This window comes from Plasmopara halstedii, assembly GCF_900000015.1.
Source record: "Plasmopara halstedii genome assembly, contig: Scaffold_444, whole genome shotgun sequence".
Taxonomy (NCBI): domain Eukaryota; phylum Oomycota; class Peronosporomycetes; order Peronosporales; family Peronosporaceae; genus Plasmopara; species Plasmopara halstedii.
This window is the reverse complement of record NW_020187364.1, coordinates 1,196,900-1,220,887: the sequence shown is the minus strand read 5'-3', so window position 1 is coordinate 1,220,887 and position 23,988 is coordinate 1,196,900. Positions and strand designations below refer to the sequence as shown.

The window sequence follows — 23,988 nt, the reverse complement described above, 5'->3', positions numbered from 1 at the left end:
CACGACACGCGGCTCACCACGTGTCATGTCAACTCGGCTAGAAACTAGCCACGCATATAGCGGATGGATGCCGCGTAGTTGTCCCCTATTCTTTCGAGACCTAATTAGTGGCATCATGAGCAGAGATCATGGTGTCGAGGCTAGCAACCTGTTAGAAGTAGGAGCAATCGTTTGGAGCTTTAAAAGGTCGAACGTTTTTAGTCGTCGAAGCGGAGAACACTGGAGTGACGACACACGTGTAAAAAAGAGATTTGGAAGCATATTATGCTAAGGATCACTTCGTCAATCGTTCTACTCGTCCGGATATCTGACGTGATACGATGGCGTCACTGGCTTAGGTATCGCGAGAGAATACTGATGCTATTTACGATATGCCGTTTACCTTTGATAACTGCACTGCTACCCTCTAATGGCAACAGGATAACTATCGCTCCCAAACCTAGTCATCATCAGTGTGTTGCGAATTAATGGTGCTGATCGACACGGTTCTTGTGATGAATCGAGCTATTTTGTATCAGTCAGAGCTCGCTCGGTATCCGTGAACAATTCGTAATGCGACTCGGTGGTGGTGTCTGCGATAAAAATACTAATGCGACTACCTCTACCGAACAGAGGACAAGAGCAAAATCACACTTGCCGTCACTGAGCCTCTAACGACGCTTTGAGATGATACAAGGCGATGGCAACGAACTGAAAGCCCATGTTTGCAAACATATAAAAGACCTTGCTGATCGCTCCAAGGAAATGAAAATGTTCGATCACAAGTGGGTGAATAACCTCAAATGCTATGAATGTGGTAAAACCTGACGGCACAATGATTTTTGAACCCCTACAGTGATACATGAACTCCGGTTGCGAACACTAGTACACCCAAGCAGGCAGCAAATGTATGTTTCAAGACGATGCGCTCCGTCATGATTTCTCTAAGTGCCGTGCGGATTCGAGCTATTGAGGGAGAGGACATTGCGACGTGTTTTTCTATAAACGAAGGGCCACTGATTTGTAAGAGCAAACACCAAGCAAGGGGTCCGCCGAGGCCGATTACCTGTCCTTCGTTCGTGCAACACAAAGGGTCGCTCCTTTATTGCATAAGATTGGAGTGACTGTCGACGATCCAAGTGGTCAGCATTCAGCATTGCGACCAACCGTGTTTGCACTCCACGATCGAATCATATCGAATTGCGTGCTCACTCTATTCGCAAGCACATTGACCAAGGTCAAGGACATATCATCGGCTCGCTGACTACTTGACATACCCCATGAGCTCTCAACTTTGTGCGCTGAGGATTCTTGTGTATCAAAACTTATTTTGATTGGATCAGTACACCTCACGTATTGACCGCTTCTAAATCCCTGCGAGCTATGAGGATGTTTTACCGCTTTTAAAAATGTTCAAGAAACTAAACATGGTATCAATTCAGAGTGCTAATGTGATGAATACGCTATTTGCTTTATATTGATAACATGTCCTCAACCATTCTACAATAACTTTTTGTAAAATTCATTTGTCTGTTTGGTACGAATTATTCGGGAAATATCACAGTACGTTTGTCATACAGAACATGGAATAGCTTAGTAGTTCACGGCCATATAAATGAATTTCAGTCTTGATGACTCAATCCATTTCGCGGCGTGTAGCCTCCTCGATAGCTTCCAGGAGACATGATGGGTATAGGCAGCATATGTGCATTAGGTGGGGTTGATGCCATTCCATAGTCAGTGCTCGCTCCACGTTCACGCATGGTTGCGTCTCTGTGTTTTTTTAGGTAAACGACAGCAATCACTGCCACGACAGCTGCAACGGCTACGATACCGGAGATTGCAACACCATCAAGCCCTACTGCATTTCTTTCGGTGCTAGACGATAACTTGGTCGTCAAAGTGCTTGTCGGAATGACGTCGTAGTCACCAACGCTACCAACGCCGTTTTGCAGCTCATTCTCGTCACCACCCACATAATCGCCTACACTAACGTCCACTGAGCTATTACCTTTTGGAGCAGGCGGTGTTGCATATGGCGTCCCAGTCGTGTTGGTAAATGGTTCCGGCGTAGTAGCAGGTGGCGTAGGTTCTGGAGTAGGTGAAATAGTGAAAGGAGCAGGCGTGGGCTCATAAGAAGGCGTTGTAGGAGCACGTGTGGTTGGAGCAGGCGTGGGTTCAGGTGCAGGCGTGTGCTCAGGAGCAGGCGTGGGCTCAGGAGCAGGCGTGGGCCCAGGAGCAGGCGTGGGCTCAGGAGCAGGCGTGGGCTCAGGAGCAGGCGTGGGCTCAGGAGCAGGCGTGGGCTTAGGAGCAGGCGTGGGCTTCGGAGCAGCAGGCGTTGGCTCATAAGAAGGCGTTGTAGGAGCACGTGTGGTTGGAGCAGGCGTGGCTGGAGCACGTGTGGTAGGAGCAGGCGTAGCTGGAGCCCGTGTGGTAGGAGCAGGCGTAGCTGGAGGACGTGTGGTCGGAGCAGGCGTGGCTGGAGCACGGGTGGTTGGCGCAGGCGTGGCTGGAGCACGTGTGGTCGGCGCAGGCGTGACCGGAGCAGGAGTGACCGGAGGTGTAGGTATTGGCGTTGGGGGAATCACTTCAGGCAGCGTGGGTGCTGGCGTCGGTACTTCACCGCATTTATACAAGTCGCGCAGCGGAGTGGTTTGTACAAACCAGCTTGAGTTATAATCTTGATTGCCGTCAAAGGATCCGCTGCCATCCAGGTCCACGGTATCTTCTCTGTTGTAGTTCCACGATTCGCACTTGGTCTCCACAGCGCCACTGCACCCCACGGTTGGCAGTACACAGCCCCATGTGTTGCCATTCACGAGTTGGCACACAGCATCTTCGGGTGCCACACAGCGACCATCAATATACGATGGTAGGTATGTATAACACTCGGCCACTGCCACATCCCCTGCTTTAGGGCAGCTAAAACCTGTTGGCATGCCTGAACCTGCACAGAGCATTGATGCATCCACTGAAAGGCTGTAGGTGGCGTCGCGACAGACACTCACGTCCTCATGAGCGCTAGTCGAAGCAGTTAGTACTGCAATTAGCAGCAAGAGCGTACGGAACATTTCCCGTGCAATTAATCTTCTTACGTTAATGGAAGTACCGCGTCTTGTCGTTGATCGAATATCACCAACGTAGTGCGGTGGGTGTCTGCTATGTTGTATGTATATGCTTGAATGACAGGCAGAAAATTCTCTGGATATATAGCCAGCTTAGCGATATGACCCTTGATTCTTTGAAGACGATAATATCCACTTCAACAGTTTTCAAAGGTACATTTTTATTGCACAGCTTATCACACAAGAAATAAGTTATACTTTCCATATAAAACAAATGTGTAATTTACATAGATGACTCTCCCAAGAGGATTTTCATCATGGAGCAGTTTTAAGCATCACAGAAAGCCATAGAAATGGTGATGCAATGGATTCTCTGCACTCTATTTTTTGCGCGCCACGCTCCAATTAACAAATTAAAAATTTTGATGAGGCATAAATCACAGATTGTGAAGCAGACGTGCACCAATGGAGAGCCGTGACGTGGATGAAGTTATGATTGAGAAGCTTTACAGACTCATTTTGCGTGACGACAAAATTTGTCTCAACTCAAGTAATTTCTTTGAAAGTTTAATTGATACATGATGTTGCGCGTCATCATCTTTGCATCAATTCCCAACTTTTTAGAATAATAGTTTGTTCCGTCTACGCCAAATGAAGACAATAGAGCAAAACGATTTCTACGTATCTTCGTTTTTTTTCCCGTCATGCGAACAGCCTGGACAAAATCTGTGAAATTGAAAGGGACTTAACGCATTGTATATAGCAGTTAAGCCTGAGAAAGTAGGAATGTTAACTCTGTGCAAGACTGCTGGAAAGATAATTTTATTTAACGGTGTGTCCTATTAAAACGAGACTTGTAACTACTCGACAGTCCTATCGAGTTCAACGCCAAGCTTTATTCATCACGCAACGATGACATAATACGCACGAGCTTGCCTCGAAATAAAGTGATGAGTCTAGCGACCTTTTTTTGATAGATTCTTTCAAATACTAATCGCAAATCAGTATGAACCAGATCAACTCAGGTGAAATCCATAAGGGGGAGTGAACAAGATAAATAGAACAGTCTGATATCAATCATTGAAGTAGATCCAATAAGGCAGCCACATTTCAGTCAGCTAATAAGAACGAATCTAATTTACATACAGAGCTGTGGGTAAGAAGCCACACCAATCGTTTCCCACAACTTGGTTGGCAAAAACGCATTGACCTCATCTGTAAATTGACCGATCACACTTCTGTAGCAGGTAAGTAGGTTCACCAAACATATGTGCATTTTTCATGGATAACGCCATCGAATTCGCAATGCTGACTCACCAAAAAGATTCGTGAGCTAAATGAAATGTAAATCAATACTGCTTCTTTCGTAAATTTGGGGTAGCAATAAATGTTCGCAGGAGAACAGAAGTCACCCCGATAATTCTCAGACCTACTCTTGGATTTCTTATAAAGTGTAGACGACTGCGTTAATAACTCAATTGGATCCAAAAGTCAATCTCGTTCCTTCCATACGAAAGATGCTGTGTAGAATGATGAAGCTGCGTCATCTCCTTCTTCATACTCCAGCGCACAATATTACAGATGCCTTACCACATGATTCACCTACACATATGTCGTACTATTTTACTGTAACAGCTTTTTCAAACTTGTGTAGAAACACTTAAATGTCACCAAGGTAGTTGTCAGGAAGTTTAATTACCATTGTACTATTACTTTATCTGAGCTTCTTCTCGCAGGCAGTATCCATGAATTAAGCTACGTGGAGTGAGAAATATTAACGGCATTGATTAATTTGATCTTGCGTGTGCGTGACCACCAGGAAGATACGTCTGTCGCATTATTTTGATGCGTGTATCAACCAAATATGAGGTCGTTCCGGGGCATATTCTGTAATCTCGTGTGTTTGAACCGTACAAATATGGTACGATTGATTAAGTTACAATAACACTTGGATTTTGGGAGAGATCAGACGTGCTAGATTATTACTCTTTTTAAGCCAGTAACAAATATTGCCGACTTTCGTATAGTATTGAATTTAAGGTTACAATGACTTTGCAGTGGTATTTGGTAGCACATGTAAGTATTAGTCGGTTTAACATACATACCAAACAGTTCAAAACAGGCGAATGATATTTAATATAAAAAAAAAGTTGCTTCAAATCCATTTTCAATACATTAACCATGTAAATAGCTTAAGCACATAGTTCCAGTGCAAATATTACTTGACATACTTTTATCAGACAGTGCTGCTAGAATAGATACAAAAGTAACAGTGGCTGGAAACGCACCATGACTGAGTCTCGAAGCTGCTTATTTGAAGTGTTCGTGCTGCAGCTGAAATCTATTTGTGAGAAGAAAAGCTCCGAAACCCAAATGCGAACGCTTTTGCTGATAATGCGCTCCATATCATGTAGAAGGTTAATTTAGTAGTCTTATTATATCAATAGAACTAAGGAAAGGCACACTATTGACACAAAGTCCTTTTACATATCAAACTTGACAGTAAAAAGGTCTACTGCAACTGCATTTCAAGACGGACCAATCATTTTTATGGATCGGTACACCGGCTGATTAAAGTCGTTGTGGACCAGAAGATGAGGGTTGTCGACTACTCATCTATCATGTTAAGTATTCGCTGATGTTGCTATATTTACTTACTTCAAGAAATATGTACATCAATAGAGATGTACTTCAATTATTCGTCGTGTCTGCGCCCTGTAGTAACACCAGATTCTTCTTTGTTTTTAAATGCTACAGTCTGCCTATACCAGTCTTTTATCGATTAGCTCTCGTGATATCATTGTCCAATATTCTTGACAATGTTCGTGCCGATCTTTTCGACTTTTTTACTGCTTGATGTCAGTGTATCGTACACGTCTAATTCGAGTACAGTCCAGCATGAAAATCCCATCGTGGTCATTGGTCATTTGAATGCTTTGCTGCCTCCTACAAATAGTAGCTTGACCGCTACTGAAGGAGAGTTAGAGAGCTACGATGATAGTGAGCAAGACAATGTCGACGTTGTAGCATCTGGTGGGGAAGCGAGGATGTTTTCTTTTTTTAAAAAGCCGCCATTTCAATACACCCAATTGGTATCTAAAGAAGCAAAGATTGAACTCCAGCCGACCATTTTTGCGAATGTGATGGCCCTGCTGGAGATAGAGAAACGGAATCCAAAACAAAATCAGAATCTACTCGAAATCCTTACGAAACTTCTCGGGTCAAAAGATGAAGAATTGAAATCGCTTGCCGGATCGACTGTCTTCAACTTGCTTAATAACCCTGAGACCCGCGTGGAGATACAAGATCAATTTCTCGTATCTCAAACGAAATTATCAACGATATTCACATTTTTGATGGTGCATACCGAGGACAAATCTCTCAATGAATTCTTCGAGCTTGAGCTACACATTCCACTGTTGTCCTACGCCTGCAAATTGTATGACCAAAAAGGCATTGTGACAAAAGTTCCAACTGCAGTCGTTAATGACGTCGTGTGCGACGTCGCCGACGACGTCGCAGAAGACGTTGCTCGACTACTAACGCAAAATCATAAAGGAGGTAATTTGATAACTTGGCTGGGAACTTATCGAGCTATACCGATCAAATCGACCAAACCCATCCCTACCTCCATCGACGATTATATTAACAGACTTGTGGATGGCTTATTGCGTAATGAGAAGACTCGCGAGCTAGCGTATCGCTTGCACGCGTTGAGCTTTCCTGATCTTGTGTCGTTTCACTCGCATTATTCCAAGTTTTCCATCCTCACAGCATTTGATCTTTGGCTCAAATTCGCTGCATTTACTCGTTTCAACTACATTGAGCATGAAGCAAAAAGTTCAGAGTTTTCGAAGCGACAAATTTTCAATTATATGGAACAACGAAGGGGGAAATATCGTGAGGAACAAATGAATATCTTTTCGTTTGATGGGAAACTTCAATCGACGATTATTTCCCTCAAGTCTGAAATAGATTGGTTGCAACTCAATGACGATCAAATCCGTTTATTTAGAGCTGCATTACAATCTGAATATCACGCGAAATTGGTCAGAGAGTCTTTGAAGGAGAAGAGTCATGTCGCTGCATATAAGAAGAAATTAGGTGATGAGAATATGGTGAAAACATTTGAGGCGCTATTAAACGACGAAAAATTCGTAGAATTGCTTCAAAAGGTGCTCAAAGACGAGTACTTAGTGCAGATACTCAAAGAGGCTTTGCAATTAAAACATCCACGGTATCGTATATCGGGTCTGAGAAAACGTCATGCTAAGCTGAAGCTTATTGAAGCTGATGTAAATGATAATCTCCAAATGTTGGTCACGGATCATGATAAAGCGAAGTTGATCATAGCGTCTTTGGCGGGTGATGTCGATCTTAAGTTATTTGGAAAAGCTTTCGAGGCAGCAAGACGATTGAAATTGGTTGAAGACATGTTGAGTAGTACGGAATTGGATACGATGAAGACGCTCGAAGCGATTTTCACAGATCAGACAAAAGTGCAATTGCTAAGAGAAGCTGTAAAGGATGATGAGCATTTGAAAAAATTCAGATTAATCTTGGACGACACGAACAGCTTTTTGGACGACAGGAGGGCATTGGTTGATGAGAATTTGGCGGATGTGTTCGATAATTTATTGAAGGATATGAATCATGTGTTTTTTCTTAGAGTAGCTATCAAGGATGATGATCGTGTGAGCTTGTTTCGAGCGGTTTTGGAGGGAAAAGAACAGGTAAAGAAGTTTGGAGAGGCATTGAACAAAAAAAGTTTGGTATACGTGTTTAGATCGATACTTCAGGAAGAAAAACAGTTACGTTGGCTTGAGAAGGCTGTTTTGGAGAACAGCTATCAGGATTGTAAAGCTGTCATGGATTCAAGAGATAGAATGATGCTGGATAAAGAGCTGTTCGAGCACCTCGAGTCATTTGCTGAAAGATGAGGCGACAAACAGTCTTGAACCTTCGTCTTAATGTCGAATCAATTCTCATCACTTTATTGACCATTTTTTTCAGTGCTTTAAATGTTTGCAAAATCTCTTCTTACTGGTAGTAGTTTTTCTTAGTGAAATTAAAATTTGCTTTTTAACTTTCCTAAGTGACTCGTCAATCGAAAACAAGAAACATAGTACAAATCAGGTGTCTTTTCTTAAGGACGTCGACATATCAAGGACCAAATGCATGGGTATGTCCTGAATTCTTGTTCACTAAAACCGTTACACAGTATGTGCCGTTAATTGTTTTAATCACAATACGGTTCCATTATACGAAATGTTCATTAGTACTGATATATCGGTAACTAAAAGGTATGGCATATTTTAGGAGATGTTTATTCGATTTTCAGCACTTGGTAGAACTTGAGTCAATTTTACGAGAGAGTCGTGAAAAGACTGTATTCTCTGCGATGATCGAGCATCAAGCCTCTGATTTTTGGGGGGCCCGATGAAATCAGTGAATTGGCTACCAAAAGACTGGATGCGGAATTTGCTCGCGTGGATTCACTGATTTGATGCTAGAAGATCGCGCGCGAATATAGGCACACACGGACAATTGTTTGATAAAAGGGTGCCCCCAACATTAAGAAATTTGAAGCGTCAGAGGTTTTCACCGCCTGATGAGGCACATCGGACGCGTTCAATATTCTTGTCTACCTGCAAAAATGAATAAGCTGTGCTTGACACCAAGAATATTTGTTGGGTTTGACAACGTAATTACGTTTGAGTCTAGCTGGCTAAATCTGCAGAGAAGAACAACCTTATTCATGACAAGGATCTGTTTGCAGTGAAGTATGCCTTTGTTAAGTTCAGAGGGCATCCTCTCGGCTGTAAGCCGTTTGTGATCGATACTGATCACTTGTCGTTGAGCATAGCGACATCATTACCACAACTCTCACAGTGAAATGCAAGACGCGTATTCTTCTTTGCCGTGTGTACATTGATGTAAGGTAAAGGCCGGGTAGTCACCAAATGACGAAGGGATACAAAATGTGTTGCGATCCAGAAAGCTTTTGGAAACAAGAAATTTGAGAGCTCAAAGCTCATTATATAAGCGTATGGCTGCGCGCCTGCACCGCTATTATTCATCCCAGGCTTGCTAGATTATAGCACTGACCCACATGACGCTCAGCTTGTAGTGGCGCCTCATAACAAGAACATCGAACTTCAGGATTTAGTATTCATGGCATCGCTTGGGCGGGCGCATTGCGAGGAAAAAGATCATACTGCTCCGTAAGAACCATGTATTGATCGTCTGACATATCAGCCGATAAACCTTTGCTATAGTGGCGGCGCCTTTTATCCAGCCTTCCAGCTCTGGCATAGTCTTCGCAATTCATAGGTACATATTGGATTTTCAAAAGATGTCTACAGTCACACCGGTATTGTCGTTTTTGTGAGCCGCCTAAAGATGGCTTACCTCGCTGCTGTCTAAAATGAATTGACCAGTGAGTGTGCAGCCAAGGTGCTCATGGACAAGCTGTTTAGCCGACATGGCTTGCTGGTCGCCATTGTATTGGAAAGAGAATTGCGCTTACAGCAAACTTTATGCAATAATCATTCAAGATGCCTTGAACCATTGTGAGTGTGTCGGCTGCTGGTCACTTTCAAGCAGATGACCAAACAGATCATGTTAATTGTCTCGTTGCGCGGTAAGTCTACGGTGCTGGAGCGAGCTGCTATCACTTGTTGATCTTACGTTGAATAGCGCAGAACATTCCTACACCCGCTTTATCCCATTTAGCATAATTTTTATGAGACTTTGAGAACCTTTGACGCCACCACAAAAATATCTGGTCAGAACTTATCGGCCTGGGTACACTTCATTAAATATTTAGTGATTATCTATCAAATTGGCTGAACGTCATGTATAGGGTGTGTAACGCTATGCGTGAAATTCAAGACAGACCAAGTTACTTTGGTAAACGTCTGCATCGCTGAAGCTGTCTTGTAAAATCTGATGATGGATGAGTCGAAATCTTTAGCACAGCCGTTGCTCAAAGTGAAACATTTATGCAGCGGCACTTTTGATACTTGCCTATAAATTAAAAAGGTGCTTTCTTGTGCTCCTTTTGTCCTGGGTTTGAGCATAAAGCCCATGCATGCAAGTATGCTGGCGCAGGGAGCGACGCCGGACGTTTAGAACGAAAATCAGAGCATAATTTGAATAAAAGTCAGCATGGCTCATATATTCGCAGTAGAGCAACCTGGGACCTTCGAGCTGAAATTAGTGTGCTTTTAACAAGCTAACATTTTTTGGGATTTACGACAGGGTGTTGAATCTTTTTCTGCAAATGGAAAAGGGAACGGAGTCTTATATGGTCGGTCGCGAGGACCTCACTATTTGTAAAGCTCGCTAGTGTGTGCGCAGAAGCGGACTTCCAGTACAGGTAAGCTCAAATAGACAAACACGGTATAATACACAGAGTGGTGTCGACTTTACTGGATCATTACAGATGGACGTGTTCGAAAGGTTGCACAAGGCTCATTTTGAGATCTGAGGTTCGGCATTTCGACAGCAGCGCTGACTCGATGTTTAATGCCTAAGTGGAAATTTATCAAACTCGTAGGCACTGACTGGCTGGCTCGAGAAGTGGTCGTGTTTGCGCATTGACTTAAATCGACAAAGTCAGTATGAGCCACCCAGTGTGCCTCACATCTTTGTGGGGTGGGTGTAGCGAAACAACTACATTTATCTCATGTAATGTGTTCGTACATATTTGGTACAACTGTACCGAATGCGTAATTGTTCGAAAGCTACATAACACAAGATGTATACGTTCATACTTTGAGTACCAAAACATCGGAAATTTGGAAGATGGCAAGATTCCAAGAGAAAGGGGTCCGCGATACTCGTGGACCGCCTCACATACCGTATAATATTGCATATAACAATTGCACGTCGGAAATGAACAGTTTTACTCAAAGAGGTAGTAGCTATATATATTTGAAATTGTCTATATAGTGTAACTCGAAATATATTTTTGACACAGCAGAGCATGCTAACAATTTTTAGTAGAGGCTTTCAATATCAGTCTTGATCAAACAACACTAGCCCAATTCATGTGCGTTTTAAAACGCGGGTTCTAAGACTAAAAAAATTCTTAGTCAAAGTGTGCGGAAATCGCGTATTCTAGATAAGCGCAACTGATAATCCCCTTTTGTAGCGCATTTCCGCTATTAATCTTTTATTGTTGCTCACTTGGTTCTTGGGGTTGGATGGATATCATGTGTCTTTATATGCGACGATCATAGCAGCAGTAAATGCTCTGTTCAGCTTGTCAGTTTTGTTTGAGCGGCCGGATAGTAGCAATTGGAGTCCGGTTGCTGCAAACAGCAAGACACCATGTTTGGACATACTCGCAGTGCTAGTATTGGACTAAACGTTGGCGAATTAAGTATTAAAATCATTATTTCTAGCTAACTAGTACTCGGTGTAGCTTGGGCCGAAGTATATCACAAGCGCAGCAATTCGATGTCCATTTATATTGAACGTTCTTTACGCACATTTACCATTCGACTGTTGTTCAGTATTTGTAATATGGCTAAGGCTGGCTGCAGACTTGTGCACACTTATACAATGTGCTCCATGTCTTTCAAACACTCCGTCGAAATAGCAACAATTAACGCTACTTTATCTTGCCTTTGATATTGCAGCTCAAACCCCGCAGTCTTGTTGCGTCTTGACTGCGCTCTTGAAACTTGTGCGCATCATACTCGACCAACTTCGTACACCCGCACATCGAGCATTCTTGCAGCGCATATGTTTTTGAAGCCACCAGAGCCGTCGTGAGCAGGCCCACAACATCCATTCTTTACTACGCTAGAACTTTTATTTCAACAACATAAAATCGAATAATTCATTAACTTTTCCATTAACTCATATCGAGATATCAAAGATTTTTCTGAGCTAAAGCCTGGTTCGAAATAAATAATATTTATAGTAATTTATTGTTTCATTCAAATGCGAAATAGTGGACACCGGTTTACGGTGTTCGTCCCCAAGCAGACGACAGAATATTCAGTCAGAGCAGTAGTTAGGATATCCACTTACTGACATTGAAGTATCAAGTAGCTTTGAAAGTAATAACAGCTTCAATCTTACACTCAAGGTGTATATTTAACAGATTTTGTTTGCAAACTTCGTAGTCTCTAACTCATAATTCAGTCCTCGTTATGGACTTCTTTGTCGCCAGTTGCTCCGGCTAGCTCGACTGTAATTATTTTTTACCGCATTAACATGTTGCTATAAAATATTTATCTGTTGGACGTCGATTCTTTAGATGCCAAAAAATAAGCACTTTGCAACAGCGCTGGACCAATTGACGTTCAAGAGAATGTAAGGCGATTAACTGCGCTCCAATGGAATATTGAAAATGCTTCTAACTTGGTCTGCTGACTGCTCGCAGCGATGCATGGTAGCCATAAAGCTCTTCCTACGTCAACTCTTTGTTAGGATAATGGCGCGGGAAGGTGATGGTGTGCATGAGCGCATTAAAGACCAAGAAACTGGCAAAACTAGATTGAAGTAAGGAGCTCCAGTCAGGAAGGATAACTTGGTTGCCACGCTTCTCGCACCTCTTAACGAGTCGTATAAGGATTTAAATGAAGGCAATGGAGTCGGAGACTGACTTGCCAAACTGTAAAAGCGTGGCTTCTTGGCTGTAATACGACGCAAGAAACAAGGTGGTCATTTCTATAAAAATTGCGCGCCATCAAATATAAGCGTTTGTTCTCTTGGACAATAGACGAAGCGAGGGACGACATGCATTAGTGAAAGTACGTGTCACTTTTGTGATGAGCATGATAATTGAGTTTCAAAGTGCTTAGTGCGTATCCACGAGAACAAGGAACCGCATGGCGATGATATCGCGCAGAGTGAGACCCCTATGAAGAATTGTTTTTTTCCTGTTGGTGGTGATACAGGTCTTATCATATCCGATCGCGAATGGATAGCCAACTACAGAGTGACGCAGCGCATGCTGTACTCAAAATGGGACATGAAAAGGTAGAAAATAATTTAACCTGTAAACGCGCACCGTGCGCGTGATGGCATAGTTCATGCTATCTGTACATGTAACGTAGTTGTGCCGATGTCAGCATCACGCGGCACAAAGAGAAGTGTAGTAACGACCGGATGACACATCACAGAGCTATCGCTCAAGTTTTTTCCCATCGGACGCCTTACAAACGATTTTGGCCTGGACACCTCCCACCGCAATAATTTTTACGAAGCAAAGTGTATCCGATGAAAACTTGGTGCTTTTAAAGTAAATATATTCTTTAAACTACGTATAAGTCAATCGGTGCTGACAAGGCTAATGTGATGAGCTCAGCTGTTTGTCACATGGACTCTAATTTGTTGCTATGGCACCGCGGACTTGGTTTCATTGGTCAGGATGTAATAGACGTCATTATCATGAAAATGTATGGTGTTGGCATTAACTTAAGGTCGGTCAATCAGTAGAGCTATGCGATAGTTGTACTTTGGACAAGCAAGGTCACTTGAGCCATACAAACTCCACCACGCGTCATGCCAGACACGTCCTTTAATGTGTCCATTGCGATCTATATGGTCCCATGAGATCGCCAATCAAGCGGCAAGCGCTATTCCGCAGAACAATATTGTTTAGTAAAAGCTCCATTTGTATTGTGTAACATTTATTTTTACAAGTTCGCTAAGTTTATTGCGATCGTAGATGTACAGACTGCAAAATTGTTATGCTTCGCGAAAGTGTCAAAGGTGGTGAGTAAACGTCAAGTGAGATGAACAGATGCTGCAAGCATTGACATTGTGCGGTCGTAAAAGCCTCCGTAAAGATCTCAGACAAACGACACTGCCGAGTTGATGAACCGAACGCTGGTGGAATGTGTAAGCTGTATGTTGGGATATCCAGGCTGTATTGAGCTGGAGCATCAATGACAATAGCATTTATGCGCAATCGTTGCCTCGCGCGTATAATTTGCCACAAATAGTCGCTACGTAAAGTCAAAGGCAAAAACCGTTGCTGGCGAACGTGAAAGTCAGGCTCATGTGACTGTTCCGTCGCTAAGACACACCCCATTGGATGCTAGAGCAGTCAGGTGACATGATTTAATCCGATCACGAGTTAATGTATCGTTTAAAACGACAATAAGAGCTCGTCAGGAAGCCCTGACGTGCAATCTCCAACGATGAATGACGGATTCGCTGATAGTGAAAAATCTGCTAGGTGAAGCAGGAGGGAACAAAGTAAACGCAGCCTGAGTCAGAAGACGAAAGCAATGAGTCTGATATACATTCTGATGAATCGATAGTTAAAAATTAGAGAACATTGGCGCTAGATGAAGTGGTTAAGACTTTACAATCCAAACGTCAGTCGGACCTGAAGTCAAATTGAACGGGGTTTCGCGTACCCAGGTATGAGGGGTGGGTCACACAAAATGATTGGCCGTACAAAGGTGTGGATTACACCAGTCGGTGTAATCACACAATGGTGTGGCTGCGCCGGAACGAGAAGACACTACGTGGTGGGACTGCTCTGCCGCAAATAAAACAGACCAACACAGTTTCAATTTTGAGCGGAAGAGTACATTTGCCTTGGGTTAAGGCTTTGGGTACTCTTCGAGGTAGCGGAGTGCGATCTGCTACACTCTTACTGATTCTAGTATAGAATGTAAGGTCGGTGACTTAGCTTGACTTCCTCTAAGCAAAGAGCTATGGCAGACACTCGGTAGCACTCGAAGTCAATCTACACCTGAGTCATTACTATGGATCCTCTGTGAGGATAAAGTAATTCTCCTATTTACCCCAGGGCATGCAGAACGGGCTCAAAGTGCTGATGTCTCCGCTTGGCCTTGAGGGCGTGCAACACCTTGCTTTGCAAGGACCAAGCGCGCGCCCAGAGGCGCTCTTAACAATAAAAATGCTCTGCTAGAGCTTCTAGAGAAGATGTCGGTGTCGACTGCGTCCATGACGCCACCGTCGACAAGGGATGACTCCTCCCGGCCCAGGCCGCTCATAGTGAGCGTTGAGACCTTCGAGGGTAAGAATAGAGATAATTTCATGCTCTGGGTGCGGGAGGTCAAGGTGGCTTTGGCATCCGCCATGCTCCAGAGCTAGCAACAGAGCGTAGCGCTAACTATCTTTAAGCCCGTGGGTCGAGCATGAGAGTGAGCACTGACGCGCGGCACTTCGTTGGAGGAAGCGTTCCTGTTCCGAACGGAGCTGACGTTGCAGCTTTTGTGAGTGTTTTCGCCGCCTAACCAAGTATATCGCGTGTGATCACGTTTCCTTACCACCCGACAGGGCAAGAAGAAATTAAGGACTTTATCCAAGAGTTGCAAACTCTCATTGCCGGGATGGCAGCCGATCTTCTGCCCGAGGCGGTCGCAGTGACCGTCGTTATGGAGCGCCTCCGCACTGACGTGGCCTCAATGGAAGTTTTTGTGTGCATCAGTCTTCTTTCGAATAAGCGGTGAACGTGGCATTAGATTCGAATTCGACTTTAAGTCAGCACGACTTGGTTGGAATACACATCCTCAGAGCTCGTCGAGCGGTGGCCAATGAAGCTCAGCTATGCTGAAAAAGAGGAGGGAAAGCGTCGAGCTGCCGGGCAGCGTTTGAACACCCGACGGAGTTTTGTCAGTAGAGACACTCGTCACCTTCGGACTTGTTGTCCCTGCTCAAGGCGCGTAAAGGTTCATCGAACCGACGTCCCGTCTCTAACCAGTCTGCTTTGTTGCGGATAACGACAAAACCCAGTAGGCGCGAGGTGCCCTGCTGGGGAAGAATTGAGTTCTGTTGAGTCTCAAAGAGATAGAGAGCAGCAGACCCTAGATATGAAGATCCCGGGCTCTTGAACACAGAGCGTGTATGCAAGCCGGGCTTGCTGGTTGTAAATGCGACCGTTAAGGGCTTTCAAAAAGTCATGAAAGATCCGGATCGATTCCGAGGCGTCCAACAATCAAGCTCCACGCTCTACGATCGAAGCAAGTCAGCTGTATGCAGAGACGCTGGAAGCGCGGTTGAGTGACACCGTCACTATTCGCTTAGCGACGGGGACTTGTGTCACTGTGCCGAAGGTCCCTGTGGACCTCGGTGTCAAGTATATTGACTCCGATAGCATGGAATGCTGCTTAGCCTTAGTCTTGGATTTGAGGTATGACCTTATCCGTGGTATGGCATGGTTGGAACACCATGAGCCATGGATGGATTGGAGGTCGAAAACCTTGGGCGCTACACACACATTCCCTACTGGAAATTTGGTGAGCCACAAACCCATCTCTGCTCTAAATCAGCGGTTCTATCGGCGTGGGCACTGGAACGGGACGGTCAATGTGCTGGATATCGGAGTATCCGAGATTTTGAACACCGAAGGAGTATTGGACAAGCGTCCCGAGCATGACTTGCGGACTGAACATGGTGTGGCACGTAACCCACTGAGCACTGCTCAAGTATCAAAGCAGTAGCTGCATACAAGAGAAATCTGGTCGGACGAGGTTCGAGGTATCGAGGGCGATGCCACTTTGATGCGCGTGGAGTGGCACGTAATCCACTGGACAAAGACTGCGGAAATAGCAGCTCATCGTTGGATGCGCACATATGTGCTCGTCCATTTGTACAGCTTGGGTCACCAATAGTGGCAGCTTACCGAGCTGTGCGTCTACTCAAGACCGAGATGAACACTAAGTGGAGTGTCGTGGGCCTCATAAAGGATACGGTATTTCAAATCCTCGTCGTAAAGAGCCACAATTTGTGGTGTATCCGCTGAATCGGTGCTATAATACAGCAACCCGTTACTCAACGAATAAAGGTGTAACCGTGCGCGCAAATGCACCAACAATTTTTTGTCTGAATTTCCAAATTCCTTGCTCCCGAGAGCCCGTAGCAGCGATTCACACATACTGTCACCCGCGTATGCGGTGCGAATTAATCCGTTACTAACGACATCACCGTCGTTACATGAGCAAGCTGATAGTCCTGCCCGCGACAACGCATCAGCCAAAGCATTCTGCTTTTCCGGCTTATACTGCGAAGAATGAGAGCTACCTGGACATCCTCTACGAGAGGTGAGGCGACTGAGTCGCAGTGCGTAAGAACACATGATCTGTGTAGATCACAAACGGCTTGAGCCAAGCACGTGCACCCTGAACTTGACAAGTGCATACTTCGTCCCAAGTAATTCATTGTTGTGGACTGGGTTGTTCCTCTCCACAGCTTTAAGCTGGCAAGATTCGAACGCGATCACCCGATCTCGCACCTCGGTGTATGCTTGCAGGAGTGCACAGCCGATGGCAAAGACCGAAGCAACACAGACGACACTAAAAGAACGATCGGGGTCTGGCAATGCCAGTATTGGTGCATTCAGGAGGCTGTCTTTGACCCTGTAAAAATCCTTCCAATGCCCAGTGTATCAGCACCATTCTTTATCCTTCTTAAGAAAATTAGACAATGGCCGTGCCATTTCCGCATAATTTACGCTATACTAGTTGGCGAGGTCAAGCCACTTGCGCAGGTCCTTCTGGTTCTTTGGAAACGGCTAGTTTGCAATGGTCTTGACCTTAGCGGGATCCGCTCAAAAGCCACGCTTTCCAATGAAGCACCCTAAAATGGAATTTCTTTCGCGCCGAAGATGCACTTATCTGCATTAGCCTACAGCTCATTCGTGCGCATGCGCTCTAGCACCGCTCTCAAATGGACGGTGTTTTTTCCTCATCTGGCCTCCTGTGCACCGCAAGATGTCGTCAAGAATGTTTATGCATACGCCCGGTGGGGCCTGATCAACCACGTCTCAAGACGATTCAATGTTGCTGGTGCCTTTAACAGCCCTTGGGGCATCACCATCCACTCCCAGAGCATCCCGATCCGTGTATTTACCGCTGTCAGCGGAATATCACTCGCTTTCATGAGCAATTGGTCGGTTCGCCTTCAGTTTGACAAACTTACGTCCATTTCCTTGTGGCTCCGCTGTAAGTTAGACCGCGAGAAAAGTTTACGGTGCTGCTGCACCATCGCTCAAAGAGCTCTTCATCATCTGCAGCGGTTTCGCCAGGAGCGAGCACCAGAGAAATAGTCCGAATTGCGGGTGCAGAAGCGCCTCCTCTTTGAGTGCGAAGTCGAGCGCGGTACCTATCCATTGGGATATTTTGAGGTACCAAGTAGCGAGCTCGGAAAGATTTTCTTTGGTCAGCCTCGGCTTGTTTAGTGACCGAAGGCCCGACTGCGTAGACGTCAAACGATCAAGTGATCGCGTCTACCGCTTCAGTAGCGGGATCCGGCAAGCGAAAGCCGTATTCCTCACGTGGGTCTACGATCGAACGTGGGTACGAGCGCATGAGAGCCGCCGTGTTGGCAGTCTTCAACTTCTGCATTCGTGCCTTGTTGAGGTGATTGGCAATAAAACCACTCCCCTCGGAAGCCGAGAGGTCGGGAAATGGACACTGTTCTCTAGATTTCGAGCATGGCTCACGTCGCACCGTTGGCGCATCTCGCCCTTCTCTTTTTCCCATCCTAGGAAAGGGGTATTCAACTCGTACTCGACTTCCTCCGTGTCCTCGACGATATAATCCGTCGCCCATGGCGACGCGGAGTGTGGCGCCAGGTTGCCGAGGGCTTGGGATGTGCTTTCCGTGAAACAGCGAAACGTACTGTCCGGAGTTGCACCACGTGCAGGAGACGAATAAGGGTTCTCAAAACCTGAACCCAAGAAAAATCTACTCGTCCGTTCAATTGAAACTGTATTTATCTTTTTTATTTGCGGCAAAGCCGCCTTCATCGAAAACCTTAAGTTTTCCTAACTAAATAGTAATACCTAGCTAAGATGCATAACTATTGGCAGTCCCGCCACGTAAGTGGCTTCTTGTTACGGTGTAGCCACACCATTGTTTGATTAACCGACTTGTGTAATCCGCACCTTCGTACGGTCACACTATCTTGTGTGGCCCAACCCTTCATACAAGGTTACGTGTAACCCCCTTGCACTCTCCCCCATCAAAAATAAAATACCCACAATTTACATCTAACTGTCGCCTCGTACGAGGCTCGCGTGTCTGAGACACCGTTGCATCTCTCGGACCATCTTCACGCATTCTCTGCTGTATGAGCTTTGTGTCTATAGCACGAAAAACACCTAGCCTTGCTGGTTGCAAGGGCGCCCGCGGGTCTGTAGCACGTCTGGAAACACCAGAAACGTAAGTGACATGTGGTATCAGGTGGAAATCGAACGCGGACAAAAGGTCTCCTATCGTCGACAGCATCAAAATATCCAGTTGGACTATAATCTGGTAACTCTGCACTGAGCTAAGTGTAATGAGACGGTGCGCACATAACCATAAGCACAATTAGCTAGGTAACAAAAAAGTTACTTTACTTACTTAATACTTAGAGTGCCTACTCATGACATTCCACACTTACACCAACTTTTTTATCAGGCTATTCGATTGCGCTGTATTACAATCAAAACAACTGTATCAAATGTGCAATTTTTGAGTACACTTGGTGACAGTACTTGCCCGTCACACCTCTCCACCAAGATGTGAACCACCTGGGTTCGCACTTATTTTGACGTTGTTAGACACAAAACAAACGTAAACTACAGCGGCTGGTGCACTGTGCGTTACCGTACCTGATATTGTGGCAAGCCTGTATAAAAAGTCCGATTCCGTGCACACAATCGGCTAGCTCGACGTGCTGTTCAATTAGATCAGATTTCGCGTCCGAAGCACTTGAAGTGTGTCATCTGTTAAGATACCTAGGTTTTACCCGATGAGAACGGTCACAGACAAACCCCGAGTCTCAACCAAGCGCTAACGCTCTTACCTCACGATACGCGACCTCGCTGAATCCCAAGGTAGAGGGAGCTCAATACGATAAGTCTCGTCGCTGAACGAGCCTCGCATTTTGTGATCTCTTACATCGGCAGGAAGTGTTTCGACATCCCGTCGTTGAGAAAGGCTATGTCCAGCTTGTTACCAGCAAACTTACCCTGCCTATGAAGCCCAGCTTGCTATATTGCAGTTGTAAGAGTCACGCAGGTTGCCCAATTTTCAATTTTACCACACGTAAGTTACTTGCCACTTAGGCGTGGATCGGCTTCGTGACTGTGCGTGTGGCCGTTTACTCACACCCAGAGCGGAACGATCTTAAACGTCGCCCCGCAAATGCTCAATCCATCGACCTTCACCCCCAATAGTGTCATCCACACTTGGAGCAGCGGTGGATGATAAGAGTCAGCAATGGTCGACTCTCTTTAGGCTGGCTTTCACTCTCTTAGTGGTGGCGGCATGTTGACTCTCTTCAAGACTCGAAGCGTGCGCTTGACGCTACATCGAGACAGATTTCAGATCCATTCTTTGAGTTTAACAGCTGTTTGGAACCGCATCGTAGCTTTGGGGCAGGGGAAACTCAGATACAGGGGATGTGGAAAACGTTGCTTCGTATTCAAAAGATCTATTCACATTTTACTGGCGGATCTTTGAAAGGGATCAGCAGTCCGACAGTGAAAACTTGATATGTCCGCATCGGCTTCGGGATATCTAATGCATAGCTCGTCCTTTTTCGCTATTACCGTGAACAGTCCGATCTAACGCAATCGCAATTTGGTATCCTAAACTCCAGCCAGATGAAATTTTTGCACTCAAAAGGACCTCATACCTCACAACAGTTTTATGGTGCTGCTCATTGTTTCTGGCGTCGATGGTATCTATATTTGACTTGCCACTCAGCTAAAGCGCTTTGCGTCCCGCGCATGATACTCAATCTCATCGAGAAAAATATGAGTTGTATTCTAATGAAGTGTACACGGGCTGATATTATATTGTCTTTTTCTCTGGCATCTTTACCGCCATCAAGACTGTGGCCTTTTCGTGGCGGTGTCAATTCCAATCAGAAGATCAAAATTGAGTTGGGGTAGAGTTTGTCGGGACATACACTGTGTCATTAGCAGCTCTCTCTTGCGCCGCGAGTTCTCCGCACACATCGGCTCAAAGCAGCTTCTACTATTTGAGCTCTACTCGAGGCACCAGCAATACCATCGCAATCAATTTCTGATAATCTCATGTCCTACACGGATTCTATCGCAGCTTTGTACCGGTGCCAGCCAGATTTTCATTTGCTGGTGATAGTGATTTTATGGGTCACCAAAGCAACACCAGATAAAAAGTGTACGACACCTATTTTTTACTTCAGGTGATTCATGGCTCGTCGCGTTTCAGCCACCTTATACCTAAAGTGGGGTCACATTTCAATATTCGGTCCAGGACTATGCAGAGTGCTATACTGTCAGAATCCTCAGACCTGATGTGAAGTCTTAAAACAACCTTTGATACGTCTGAGTGTCCTCGTCGCAAGACACACTGGTCTCATTATTGTATTTGGTATATCAAATGCCCCGCTTGCAGTCTTACGTCTTAAACAGACGCGCTTCGTATATTATTTAGCGGCACTACAATACTAATAATAACTTGATCAGGACTTTGACATCAATAACAAAGACACCTGGGCTGATAGCTCACCTCGTCCCATTAACCGCTAAGTCCCATTGACAGGACGCCAACGAGGTGCAATAGAACCAATTATTTCCCAGTAGGCATAGGGTGGCCTATTGAGATTATAATCTCCCCCATGAGGGGTCTGTTGTTCACTTTGCGTGAGGGTCTGAACCTTGAATCTCTATGCTGTGAGCGAAGGGAGCATACAAGGCTCGAATGCTTTGGGCTGTCTTGCGTGAAACATCTGCGAGTATCACGAAGCTACTCAATATAAAAAATATTACTCTTTTTCCACTCATAATTGCTGAAATTCATCTTCGTCGGTGCGCTCGTCGAGCTTCTATTATTTTATTTATAGCAGGCCCTGCCGTCGAGGCAGCAGTTATATTCCGCATTAAATGAGACACCCACAGCTTTCCTTAACTATTATTGCGGATTGTGAAGGCTCTCGATCGGACTACTCTGAGGGTGTTAACGATAACAGTAAAATGAAAATGATATTCGTTACCACCCTCAGAGTTGTTTAAACTCCATGGCGACAATTTGAGCTTCTGACTCCCAGGCAGTTCTTGTCTCCCTAAACAGGTATACAAGAATTCAAGTGCATCCGATACTCTCTATTCGACAATGCAATTACCGATATCTTCTGGCCTAAATTTTTCAACGGTGGAACTGCCTCCTTTACAAAGGCGTCGCTCGTGAGTGTACATTCTCGCGCGCCACCTTGTAGCCTGGAATTCGCACGAGCAAAGCGCCGTCGTTTTGTTTGGAAGAAAGATCACATCCAGATTATTTTCTACTTGCTGTAGTGGCCCTCATAGGCATGAAAAACGGCTCACGGTGAGACCACTCACCGCCCCCTGGCTGTGCACTCTTAGAGTTTACACACGAGCGCTTATCAGGGCTAAGGTCACCGCTTCTGACTCTTTGTCCGTAAGTTTCCTGATTTCATTGGAAGACATATCAGATAAACGCTTGTTAAGCTGGACATTTTTCTCGGATCTAGTATTCGAACATTCCATGATCCATCCTCGCCAATCATACAGTCTATGTACGACTCGGTCGCGAGGTTATCTACAAATGCTAGCAAGTGCAACGGGATTGCCGTGCACATTACAATCTTTGAGCCTCAGAGTTCGACAAATGCACAACGGGTTGACTTTGTGCGCTTCTACAAGGAGCGGAAATGACAGTCATTACGGTTCCAGCACATTTTGTTTGCTCTGTTTCAAGAGTAATTTTTCCACGCCAAATGATCAGATGTCTCGAAATCGACATCGAGAGTGCTAATTTTTGTATGTGGCACCTGTAAATTATAGGTGGCTCAATCTACCTGAGCAGCCAGAACGCTTCATACAATCACCTTTAATGGTAATGCAATATCAGCCAGCTGTTAATCCCAATGGCACTTGCTCAACGTCAGGGAATTTCATTTTTGGCTTAATTTATAAAACATCATGAAGCAATTAACTTGGTACGCCATCGTTGTCAGCATATTCGCGAGTTACTTTCTAATCTCCTATGAACAAATCCTTCGATGTTAGAAATTTGTCAATGCCCAATTTTTAATTATGAATACATTAAAATTACTTTTCAAGAAGGATAAAGCTACAATCATCAAACTCCCGCTGATCGCAACATCTCCGTGAGTTTTCCCGACTGAAACAGCGTCTGCACATCAGTACCACCACCGATAGATTGTTTCTTTATGAAAACGTTCGGCACCGTGCGTCGTCCTATACTTAATCAAAAAGATTATGAGTCATCATGATGCAAAAAAAGTATCGCTATTTCTTTCGCACCAGTTGCATTTGCTAATGCATTTTGAATTTCGGTACCCGAAGGTTTATCACTTTTTAAATCCAGCTCTACAACGTGATACTTGACGCCAACTTCGTCCAGCACGCCTTTAGCCTATCACAGCGATAGATAAGATTAGCCACATTTTGCTCTTGCTAGCATTTGTTTCTAAACTTTTATCTCCGATCTTACCATATCACAGTATGGACAATAACTTTTACTAAAGACCGTAACACCATTTTCTGTCGTCACTCGGTCAACAAAATCAGCCGCCGCCGCCTCAGATTCTTGTGAACTTGCTGCTCCCATCGAAATGATTGTGTTGATGTTCGTAACACCATTTTGCATCTTGGTGTGTTGATCCATCAATTTATAGCCTTCTTTTCATTGGCTGACTGAACCTCTCGCAGTAGTAAAAGCTGGTAGTTATCCCGCGAGACTCTTACCGCATCTCCCCAGCCAGTGACTCAGCAAGATATGGACGGCGACGACAAAGAATTATTGCGCGAGTGGCTTATTCGTAGTCTTGAGCCAGTGTGAGCTTTAATTAGCAATTATATCATGGAGTGATTTTGTTTTCTAAATGTTTTTGAATGAATATGCGCAGATGCGATGCCGACCCAGAGGTGCTGAGTAAGTACGTGCTAGCGCTAGTACAGAACGACCCGCAGAAACCAGGTTTA

General features: G+C 44.8%; 6 protein-coding genes across 6 annotated transcripts in view; 2 read left to right on the top strand and 4 right to left on the bottom strand.

The window, feature by feature from the left end:
• Nucleotides 1-1,601: 1,601 nt before the first annotated feature.
• Nucleotides 1,602-3,309, bottom strand: PHALS_10187 (uncharacterized protein; the record flags this gene model as incomplete). Its single annotated transcript, XM_024725566.1, has 3 exons — nucleotides 1,602-3,000; nucleotides 3,075-3,218; nucleotides 3,275-3,309. The coding sequence occupies 3 exons, from the start codon at nucleotides 3,307-3,309 to the stop codon at nucleotides 1,602-1,604; spliced, it is 1,578 nt and encodes a 525-aa protein (XP_024576331.1).
• A 2,554-nt stretch (nucleotides 3,310-5,863) lies between these two features.
• PHALS_10186 (uncharacterized protein) lies at nucleotides 5,864-7,984 on the top strand (the record flags this gene model as incomplete). The annotated part of the gene is made up of 1 exon (XM_024725565.1): nucleotides 5,864-7,984. The coding sequence occupies one exon, from the start codon at nucleotides 5,864-5,866 to the stop codon at nucleotides 7,982-7,984; it is 2,121 nt and encodes a 706-aa protein (XP_024576330.1).
• A 3,624-nt stretch (nucleotides 7,985-11,608) lies between these two features.
• Nucleotides 11,609-11,847, bottom strand: PHALS_10185 (uncharacterized protein; the record flags this gene model as incomplete). Its single annotated transcript, XM_024725564.1, has 2 exons — nucleotides 11,609-11,628; nucleotides 11,700-11,847. The coding sequence occupies 2 exons, from the start codon at nucleotides 11,845-11,847 to the stop codon at nucleotides 11,609-11,611; spliced, it is 168 nt and encodes a 55-aa protein (XP_024576329.1).
• Nucleotides 11,848-13,400: 1,553 nt separating this feature from the next.
• PHALS_10184 (uncharacterized protein) lies at nucleotides 13,401-13,597 on the bottom strand (the record flags this gene model as incomplete). Its single annotated transcript, XM_024725563.1, has 2 exons — nucleotides 13,401-13,480; nucleotides 13,522-13,597. The coding sequence occupies 2 exons, from the start codon at nucleotides 13,595-13,597 to the stop codon at nucleotides 13,401-13,403; spliced, it is 156 nt and encodes a 51-aa protein (XP_024576328.1).
• Nucleotides 13,598-22,993: 9,396 nt separating this feature from the next.
• PHALS_10183 (glutaredoxin) lies at nucleotides 22,994-23,614 on the bottom strand (the record flags this gene model as incomplete). The annotated part of the gene is made up of 5 exons (XM_024725562.1): nucleotides 22,994-23,024; nucleotides 23,096-23,113; nucleotides 23,166-23,241; nucleotides 23,308-23,419; nucleotides 23,498-23,614. 5 exons carry the CDS (start codon nucleotides 23,612-23,614, stop codon nucleotides 22,994-22,996), a joined length of 354 nt encoding a protein of 117 aa, XP_024576327.1.
• A 168-nt stretch (nucleotides 23,615-23,782) lies between these two features.
• The window catches only part of PHALS_10182 (pollike protein), a gene marked incomplete at both ends in the record, with an annotated part of 587 nt that continues 381 nt past the window's right edge, over nucleotides 23,783-23,988 (top strand). Inside the window, 2 exons of the mRNA XM_024725561.1 lie at nucleotides 23,783-23,841; nucleotides 23,913-23,988. The exon at nucleotides 23,913-23,988 is cut by the window's right edge and continues 381 nt beyond it. Of these exons, the coding sequence (XP_024576326.1) occupies nucleotides 23,783-23,841; nucleotides 23,913-23,988 (135 nt within the window). The remainder of the gene's footprint in view (nucleotides 23,842-23,912) is intronic.